This window comes from Mauremys reevesii, linkage group 8 (genome assembly GCF_016161935.1).
Source record: "Mauremys reevesii isolate NIE-2019 linkage group 8, ASM1616193v1, whole genome shotgun sequence".
NCBI lineage: Eukaryota > Metazoa > Chordata > Testudines > Geoemydidae > Mauremys > Mauremys reevesii.
Window position 1 is genome coordinate 21,221,329 of NC_052630.1, and position 10,277 is coordinate 21,231,605.

Here is a 10,277-nt window from a genome sequence, read left to right on the forward strand (position 1 = left end):
TGTTTCGTTCTCAGTGGCTCCGAGGTGAGGCATGTGGGCTGTAGAGGCTTTTCCTGCCTCACTCTGGAAGACGTGGATGGGCAGTTTGGGTCCAAATCCTGGTCCGTTTCCTTAACGGTTTAACCAAACCCAGAACTGAACAGAGACCAAATAGATTCTAAATGGAAACCTTAACCTTAACCTTAACTTAAAGCACTGCCAGGGAAGGGGTTGAGACCCCAAATGCAGCCAGGTGGGCTGGTGCATGGCCCAGGCAAGTGAAATTGCCTAGAACCAAAAAGCCAAGTCGTGTTTTGCTGCCGAGCCAGCCAAATGCAGGCGAGCACATAAACCATGCTAAGCAGCCTCTGAAATTTTCATCAATAATCTGTGGCGCACCTCGTTACACAGGCAAGGGATTTGGGGTCTTTTCAATTTAATCTTTATCTTGGCAGGATCCCTTAGGCTATGAAGTTTTTATTCCATGACTGATCAAAGCAGCCATGCGTGGGGCACCCTGTTAAGGTGCTTCAGACAAGTGAATGAAATACATGAAGTAATTTCACTTGGGTCTGAATGACTGTATAGCAGCAGCCCAGATGCTGATAGTATCAGCACAGAGAAGCTGCTGGACTCGTTGAACCAGGCAAATCACGGCAGGTGAATGAACTCATTTGACTCTTAGCTTCAACCCAACGGCTCCCCTGCACAGGAGCAGAGCTTGGCGGGTACTTGGGCTGATGGAATCTGGTTCGGTGCCATGTGGCGAGAGCAACTTCATTCTCTAGGGAGGGTAACTTCTTCCCAGTTCCCCTGGGAAGCCCGTCCCTACCCAACCCCACGCAAAGTTGAAGACGTACTGCAACACATGCTGAGATGCAGTATGTCTTCATATGAGCAGAGGCCTGTGCTTTCTTGCGTGACATGGGTGGGTTGGGCTGGTTGGGGGAGACCCAAAGCAAGGAGGTTTTGGGGGGTGAGGAGAAATATTGGTGTAACTTCCGGCCCATGCTCTGCAGGATATGGGTCATCTACCTGGAGAGATGTGAAGGGGAGATGCATACCCAGGGGCCTGGTGCTCATGACGATGGCTTTCTTGCCCCCTAGGCAAACTGCTCTGAAGATCTGGGCCGCTGGCTTGGCCTCCTGCTGGTTGAGACTGGCTCCCAGAAAACCCCGGAGGCCTTGCACTATGACTACGTGGATGTAGAGACAATAGCCAACATAGTCACCGCTGTGAGACACTCCTATCTGTAAGGGGCTCTCCTCCCATTGTTCTGGGGTGTGTGTGTGTGTGTGTGTGTGTGTGTGTGTGTGCATTCACTCTGGCATGAGGCTCACCTGGTCTCCCCCCCCCCCCCAGCTGAGCCTGGGAGAGCAAAACTCCGTGAGGCCATCCTAGCCAGCAGCACTTCCACCGTGGATGCATCTTGTGTCTCCAAACCCAGGTGGCAACACAGCCCCAAGTCACTGCATACGTCCTCAGAGCCAGAATAAATCACCTGCCCCATGAGTAGTGTTGTGGGGTAGGGACATGCAGTGGGAAAAGCAGCAGGGGGGTTATGATTTGTGGGGCCCTGAGCTGTGTGTGCCTTCTAAAAGCTGTCTAGGGACTGGAGCTCAGGACTGGGACCTGGTAGCTCTGGCTATGCTGAGTGGACTTGGTCAAGTCACCGTATCTCTGTGCCTCGTTTGCTTCTGGAATGGGATAATATCTATTACCACATTTCCAAAAGTGTGGGGCACCTGCCTCTGGGAGAAGGTGTCGGGGGGGCGGAAGGGGGGCAAAGGGCAAGCTGAGGGTGGGGAGGTGTGGAACACACAAATAAAAGCCTCCCCATCTTTAACCAGCACATGGGATGTGGCCAGGGGGGCAGTGCCTGACTGGCTTCATTTCCCTGAAGCAGGGCTCGGCTCGCAGTGGTTTGGGGACTGCATGGGGGAGGGGAGGCAGCACTAACTCATGAAAGTTTGCAAAGTGCTTTGAGATCTCTGGGTGGAAGGAGCTAGAGAAGGATGGTGTGTTGCTGCTGTGTGGGAGGGCCTGACACTCTCTACCTCCCCAGGTGGGCCAGCGCCTCCCATGAGAGCCAGGCTGACTCTTCCCGGGTGGTGTATGATGACGTCCCCTACGAGAAGGTGCAGGTACGAATGTGGCTTGCTTCCTATCACACTCCTCCCCCGGAGAGGCCATGGTCCTTCTCCCACCCAACCTCTTGCGACCTCCAAGTAACTGAATGTTGGGGAGACAGGCACCCCCTGCCCCTCAGTGGCACTTGGGGCCCACAGTTTCTCAGCAGTCACCCCGCCCTGAGTGTGGATTTCTGCTCCTGCCTAGTACAGATGCCACAGTGTCTTTGCGGGGATCTGTTTTCATTGCGTCCATCCATGCAGGCAGAGGAGCCACCGCGGCCGTCGGGGGCCCAGGTGAAGCGGCATGCCTCGTCCTGCAGTGAGTCGTCACGCTGCGTGGACCCGCAAGTCAAAGTCAAAAGACATGCATCAAGTAGGTTCAGATTCGCCCACCGGCAGATGTGCTATGGGACCAAATCTCAGCCACATGGGAGGGGACCAGTTGGCTCAGGGATTGGAGCCTCCCATCTCTGGTCACCTCTTCCTATCGAGCCCCAGGTCACTAATAGCAGGAGCCATTCCCAGCCACTGAGATGAGCTGGTGGGGTCTTAGTCCCGTGTGGGCTAGTGATGGTTGCAGGTGGCCATGTGTCCTTTAGGAACTGGAGTAACTGGCAGGCTGATCTGAGGGACCTGCAGCTTCTCCTTCCCAGCCCAGGGCTCTAGTATGTTTGCCTGCTGTGATGACTGGGAAGCATGAACTGCCCCTGCTAAGGACAGAATGGGGACTCAGCTGCTCCTCTGGCACCTTTCATCTGCCCTGAATTCACTAACAAAAAGCAACCCCTCCGCAGGCAATGGGGAAGGAGGTGCCAGGTTCACACTGAGCCTGCATGGGCTTCAATGCCTCTTCCTGGGGAGACTGGTGTGATGTCGTCGTTTCCACAGGCAGCCCCTTCTCCCCGCCACGGCCTAGTGCAGCCTCGGGAGCTGACCCGGCTAATCTGTGACACTCCCATCATGGAAACGGAGACATCAAGCTGCGAGTCCTGAACTCCTCTCGCTGAGCCTGCATTTTGCTCTCCTCTATAGAGGCAGGGGCTAATGTGCAAACTCCCTGCCTGACCAACTATGTCCTTGTTCTGTAGATGCCACCCAGTACAAGTATGGGAAGAACCGGGCCGAGGAGGATGCCAGGATGTTCCTGACGGAGAAAGAGAAGCTGGAGAAGGAGAGAGCTTCTATCCGGAATGAGCTGGTGACCCTGCGCAAGGAGAAAAGGGAACTCCGGGAGGCCATGAAAAGCAGCACAGGTATGGAGCCTGCTGCAGCCCAGGCAGGCAAGGAAATGCCCCCCCTGGCTGATCTGAACCCAGCCCTCCAATATGGGATCATGGCAACAGTCACCAGACCAGAGGACATCTCAGCAATGAGGCTGGTGGATTTTTAGTGCCCAGCAAAGCAGGGATGAGTCAGGGTGAATAAAACCCAGCAAAATGGTGCAAGTTTCTTCCATCCAGCTCTGCCGATGCCCCCTAGCCTGACCTGCTGCTGCTGACCTGTTCTGGTCCCAGCTCTGGCCATGCACTGGAAAGGCTCCCTGCTGGTCCAGTCCTCCAGACTTCTCATGAGCATGACAGTCCTGCCATCTCCTTGGTCACACCCTGAACCCGAGAGAGCCCCTTCCTCTCTCCCCCGACTGTGCAGACAGGCCCACCTCCTGCCTTTGCTAGCCAAGAGTGTAGGCGTCAACTATTATTCAGCAAACTCCTACCCCCACCCTCCCCTGCCCCATCATGGGGGTTGCACATGACTGTACCATCTTCTCTCCCAGCCCTGGTGCTGCTGACTCCCTGCTGGCCCAGCCCCAGCTTGGATGCAGTAGAATGCCCTCTGCTGGAGATACTGTGCTCCTTTGTTCTTTGTATTCCTTGTTCCTGGCACCCCCTCTCAGGGCCGGGCTGTGCCTTCAGCCGTCTGCCAACCTGGCTAGTGCTTTCCACTCTGCTGGGCAGAACATTGGGTCCCAGCTCTAGTGCTGAGTCAGCAGGGATCTGGTGCACCTGCTGCTGCGGCCACCTCAAACGGTGCCCAACAGCATCACCTAGTGGCCAAATAGGTGTGTGTCCCTCCAGTAAAAAAGCAGGTCCTTGTATTGTTTCCTTTTCAGCTTCTAAGGTTGAAAAGGCAGAGCAGAGAACGTACTAGTACTACATAGGAGCACCTCAGTTACGAACACCTCGGGATTGGAGGTTGCTCGTAACTCTGAAATGTTCGTCACTCTGAACAAAACGTTACGGTTCTTTCAAAAGTTTACAACTGAACATTGACTTAATACAGCTTTGAAACTTTACCATGCAGAAGAAAAATGCTGCTTTCCCTTTATTTTTTAGTAATTTACATTTAACACTGTACTGTACTTGGGGGTTCTGTCTCTGCTGCTGCCTGATTGTGTGATTGACGGATCAGTTTGTAACTCTGGTGTTCGTAACTCTGAGGTTCTACTGTACTGATAAATCCTAGCAAAGGAGAGAGGCTGCTGCAGGGCATGGTTAATGGATATTAACAGGCCCTCACCAGAATGGCTGATCTGAGATCTCCTAGGTGCTGACACATCACAGCTGCCCCCTGCAAACCACACTCACTGGCGGGGGTGGTAAATTTTGGGCTTGGGAGCCTCCTTCACTCTACAAACCCTATCTCATCTCTTCGTGGCTCTGTGCTGAGCCAACGGGACCTGATTGGTCTTGTTCCTTGTCTCCTTCAATCAGGGAGGAAGCTGAAGGAGCTGGAGGAGCAGGTGGTGGCCCTGGAGGAGCAGTGCAAAGGGAAGGAGGAGCAGCGCGTGGACCTAGAGCTCAAGCTGACGGAGGTGAAGGACCGGTTGAAACAGTCGCTAGCAGGAGGGCCAGCTCTGGGGCTCACCGTGACCAGCAAAGCTGAAAATGGGGTATGGAGTCACTGCCTTCCTTTCCACAGCCCTGGTCTTCCAGCAGGTTCCTGTTCCCCTGCAGAATCATAGAATCTCAGGGTTGGAAGAGACCTCAGGAGGTCATCTAGTCCAGCCCCCTGCTCAAAGCAGGACCAATCCCCAACTAAATCATCCCAGCCAGGGCTTTGTCAAGCCTGACCTTAAACCTCTAAGGAGATTCCACCACCTCCCTAGGTAACCCATTCCAGTTCTTCACCACTCTACTAGTGAAAAAGTTTTTCCTAATGTCCAACCTAAACCTCCCCCTCTGCAACTTGAGACCATTACTCCTTGTTCTGTCATCTGGTACCACTAAGAACAGCGGAGCTCCATCCTCTTTGGAACCCCCCTTAGGTAGCTGAAGGCTGCTATCAAATCCCCACCCCCACACTCTTCTCTTCCGCAGACTAAATAAGCCCTGTTCCCTCAGCCTCGCCTCGTAAATCATGTGCCCCAGCCACCTAATCATCTTCATTGTCCTCTGCTGGACTCTCTGATTTGTCCACATCCTTTCTGTAGTGTGGGGCCTAAAACTGGACACAATACTCCTAATGTGGCCTCACCAGTGCCAAATAGAGGGGAATAATCACTTCCTTTTGATCTGCTGGCAATGCTCCTACTAATGCAGGTGGGTGGGACTCTGTTTTTTCTGTTGGCTTGTGCCTGCTTCAGGTGGGAGACGTAGGGATACAAGTGGAGGGCCTATGCACCTCAGTCTTGAGACCTGCAGCCTCCCCTCTGCTTTGCTCATTTCATCCCACCCGAGGCAGCCCTGCCCTGCAGCCCCCGGCTGTCTTGCTATTTGGCCATTCCAGTCCTAGGATTTTCCCCAGCTGTGCAGTGATCCCTCTGCTATTCCAGTCCTGGGCTCCTACCAGCTCTGCCAGTGCCCCTTAGTGTTCAGCCGGTCCCAGCAGTCCATTAGTGGATGGTAAATGCTGCTTGCCACATTCCGAGGCTGTGAGTGTGTTTTAATCTGGGCTCTCTGGCTGTCTCCCTGTCTCCTGCTGTCACTACTTTCTGGGTCTCTAAAGGATTATTCTCCCCCCACCCCCAGGAGACTGGAAATAAGCCAAATGGGAACCCCACGGAGCACTTGGTCCCGGTGAACTGTGCGGCGGAAATGAGGAAGAGGAGCCCCTCCATCCTCCCTGCCAACAAGGGGAAAGTGCTGCAGAAGGCCAAGGTACAGCTCTGACCTCCCAGCCTGGCAGCATCTTCCTGAGCCTTGCCAGCAGGTGTTTGGACATTGCACCATCCCTAGACCCTGAGGCTGGGGAATCAGCTGGTCACCCCACCCCGTTCCATTCCTGCCTGCCCCCAACCCCCCACCCTCATGCATCAGCAGCTCTGCCAGGTTCTGCAGAGCCCCCTGCCAGTGCCTGCCCTCTGGCTGCTGAGAGGGTGGGAAGCCTTGGGACTTAAGAGTCCTCAGGTTGGCTGGGGGAGATCATGGCAGTGGCAACTCATGACCTGACTTCCAGGGCAATGGTGGTGGCTCAGTCACTGAAGACCGTGGAATCTAGAGTGACCAAAGCCCTGTAGCAGGCAGTAGTGTAGGGAGCTGGCCTGGCTTGGTCCCTGAACGGCGGAGCTAGATCAGGCCTCATCAGGCTTTCCCCATATCTAATTTCCACACAGTATCTCACAAGCTAAAGAAGCTACTCAGAGCTAAACCCTGGCCCACCAGGGTATGTCTGTGCTGCCAACCTGTGGCTGGCCCATGTCCGCTGAATTGGGCTCATGGGGCTCAGGCTGCAGGGCTATGAAACTGCCACATAGAATAGACATCTGGGCTCGGGCTGGAGCCTGGGCTCTGGGATCTCTTCTCCCTTCGTGGAGTCCCAGAGCCCAGGCTCCAGCCGGAGTCCGAACATCTACACAACAATCATACAGCCCCAGTCCCGCGAGCCTGAGTCAGCTGCCGTGGGCCGGCTGCGGGCGTTCAACTGCAGGGTAGACGTACCCTTGCTGGCTCCTGAGGGTCTACATCAGGGGTAGGCAACCTATGGCACGTGTGCCAAAGGCAGCACACGAGCTGATTTTTTCAGTGGCGCTCACACTGCCTGGGTCCTGGCCACCGGTCTGGGGGGATCTGCATTTTAATTTAATTTTAAATTAAGCTGCTTAAATATTTTAAAAAACCTTCTTTACTTTACATACAACAATAGTTTAGTTCTATATTCTAGACTTGTAGAGAGACCTTCTAAAAACATTAGTGTATGACTGGCACGCGAAACCTTAAACCTGAGTGAATGAATTCTCGGCACACCACTTCTGAAAGGCTGCTGACCCCTGGTCTACAGCATGGGGCTCAGTAGCTGCAGCGGTGGGGCCTGATTCTTTCTTCATGCCAACATGCCCTGAAACTTTCTCTCCTTCCCCCACCCCCCTTTTCCTTGCATTGCAGGAGTGGGAGATGAAGCAAACCTAACTGGGGCAGCCAGGCCTCACCTGCTGCGAACCGACTCGGGCCCTGGGACACACTGAAGAGCTGCAAGCCCCTTTTCCCCAGGGAGAGTGGAAGAGGATTCTGGCAAGCGTGGCTCTCCAGCAGGGGGATGGGGGCATGGGGAAAGCACCCACCTTCCAATGGTGGGGCCGTTTGGCAAGCAGACAAGATTGGGTGTTGGGGAGAGGGGAGGGATATTTGGGAATGGGCGGGAATGTTTCAAGCGTAAGGCTCCCATGCAGCTGGAATGCTAGTCTTGATTGCACCACAGGTGGTCTGTGACTAGATTGTGCTTTACCTCCTGCTGCTCAGTTTCCTCCCTCTGTCAAATGTGGGTCAATATGATCTAGTCTCCAGTGATGGGTGGGATCAGCTTTCATTAGAGGCATTACATGGAAGTGGTGCTATTTACATGTGATTTTACTGGATCAGGCCATTGGCGTAGTTAGTCCACTATCCCCAACCAGAGCAGAGATTGTGTGGAGCTAGCCTAGTCTCCTCCCCTCTGCAGCAGCCAAACCCAGAGGCCCTAGGAGGAGACCGTGTGGCCATGGTGCTTTCTTGTGTATTGTTTGTTTGTTAGATCTCTGACCCTTAGAGCGTCTGACTTAGTGGGTGGGCTCTGCCCTGTTGCAGTCTCTTCTGTCACGCTGCAGTTGTCCTTTTTGTATTTTTTTTAATATACATCAGATAAATTCAGCACAGCAGGGGAAGAGGAAGGCTGGGAAGCTATACTTTAAAGTGGCCACTGATTTTGGATGCCTCAGTGTTGGGGTTCATGAGCCACCCTGGGCTTAATTCTCAGAGCTACTGCTCCCCCCAGTCTCTCCTGACCACACATGGAGCTTTGTGCACTCAGCACCTCTGAGTGGTGGGGGGCCAGGTTGTCTCAAGTTTGTTGCTTCTGGCTCAACTGTTTGATCTAATTCTAGTCTCCTTCCTGCCGGGAACAGCTGTGCTGCAGGGCAACGCTACCCAGTGCAGGGCAAGGGCTGGCGGCCTTTGGAGAACGAATGCTGTGGAAGTTCTGCTGCCAACATCTGAAAGCACCCCCACTTGGGCCTGGCTCAGCATCTTGGGGCAGGGGGATGGTATAGGGAGCCGCCACCTTAAAGCACTGTCAGATGGTGAGCTGTGGATGGGGGAGATAAGGGTATTGCCTGAACTAATGGCACATTCTCAACACTGCATGCAGGGCAGGACACCTCCATTTCAGTGACAGCCTCTGGAAGATGAGGAGGACCAGGGAAGGGGGCAAGAACAGAGGAAACAATTTCAGCCAGTGTAGTATGGAGAAGAGTAAGCAGAGCCAGGAAGCCTGGGGGATAGAGGGAAAGCACAAGGCACTCCTCTTTATTCCTGGACTGCACCAAAGGGTAATGTGCCAGTAAGCTTTCACTACAACAGAACCTGTGGAACTTACTGCCTCAGGGTATTTGTATGATAACTAGCTAAGCAACCATTAATAAAAGTAGCAACTGCAGGAAAATGAGCTGGGCTCAAAAACATCTGTGTGTTCCTGCCTGCAGAGCTGTTCGGTAGTTGTAAATCCCCCACCCCCAGCTAATGTCCACACTAAAGAAATACTGCTTCCCCTCCTCCCCTCATGTATCACTTGTTCTTCATCCAATTTGAATGCACCCTGCATCCACATACACAAGAGCTCAAGCTGGTTTACAGTCAGGCAAGTACGGTTCAGCATAGATTATGCTGTAGCAGTGTTAATATTGATTCAATCTCCCTCTTGCTAGTCTCAGTTGTCTTAATGTCAAACCAGAGTATTGGAGCGGTAGGTGCCTGAGTGGGATTTTTCACTGCCTTGGATGCAGTCAGCATCAGTGAACAGAAGAGAATGATGCACTTGGATAAGCCTGTGGACTTCATAAAAGTCCAGTTTTGCAGAGACTCCGCATCCCCTGCCCCTGACAGCAACCTTGCCCTGGCCCCTGGGTAGTCTCCAAGCCATGGTGGGATGCTGTGGGTGAGGCTGCTAAGGAACATTTCTGATCTCACAGCCCTGGCCATGCCCAAGCCTATGCTGTGATTTGGTGCTATTTGATTGTTGCCTCTCCACAGTTTGGTTGAAGGCTGGGCCTTGTCTCCAAAGATGTAGGAAGAAGGGGAACTGGATGCTTCTGTTCCTTGAAACGCTCTCACCCTCCCAGCACCCACAGCTACTCCTACCATATGCTAGAGCATCTCTCACCATGTCCTTGCCACTGCAGACTGCTCCCTCTGTCTCCTTCAGTGCTGTGTGGTCTTCCTGGCTCAAGGCAGGTGTCACTTCACGATATGCAGCCATCTTCATCTCCCCCAAGTTATAGTGCTCTCCACTAAGACAACAAGGCATGAAATGTCAGCATGGAATTGAAGCAGGGGCTCCAAGTTCATTTTAGGGGATAGATGCCCACCAGCGTGCTGCAAGTTATCTGTGGGTAGCCTACAGTCAGACACCTTAGGCCAAAGGCATCCCTGCGGTAACTGTATGCTTTGCACTCAAGCTGCACTAGGGTCATTCTAGTGCACCTCTAGGTAGAACAATTCCTTCTCCAGCCCTAGCTCAAGAGAGGGCTTTCTCAGACCTTGTAGCTGGGACAGGCTGCAGTCTCAGCCCCATAGGTTCCTCCAGGTTTCTAGTCTCTAATTTTTTAACAGGCTAGAACTGCATGAAAGTTGAACCTGTCAAAATGATGCTTTTCTCTCCTCCTAACCCTCTTCCCTTCATGCTGGCAGGGCTGGAGCCAGCGATTTGTGTATATGTGCTGATCTTCTGCTCACATGCCTGTAATGGCTTCATTAATC

The 10,277-nt window shown here is 53.3% G+C and overlaps 1 protein-coding gene across 1 annotated transcript in view; it reads left to right on the forward strand.

Annotated features, from left to right (window-relative positions):
• Positions 1-9,715, forward strand: part of AFAP1L1 (actin filament associated protein 1 like 1) — a 62,245-nt gene extending 52,530 nt beyond the window's left edge. The window contains exons 13-19 of the mRNA XM_039485517.1: positions 1,087-1,232; positions 2,046-2,124; positions 2,374-2,485; positions 3,201-3,365; positions 4,824-5,002; positions 6,081-6,209; positions 7,434-9,715. Coding sequence (XP_039341451.1) covers positions 1,087-1,232; positions 2,046-2,124; positions 2,374-2,485; positions 3,201-3,365; positions 4,824-5,002; positions 6,081-6,209; positions 7,434-7,457 — 834 coding nt within the window. The 3' untranslated portion in view covers positions 7,458-9,715. The remainder of the gene's footprint in view (positions 1-1,086; positions 1,233-2,045; positions 2,125-2,373; positions 2,486-3,200; positions 3,366-4,823; positions 5,003-6,080; positions 6,210-7,433) is intronic.
• The last annotated feature ends 562 nt before the right edge of the window (positions 9,716-10,277 follow it).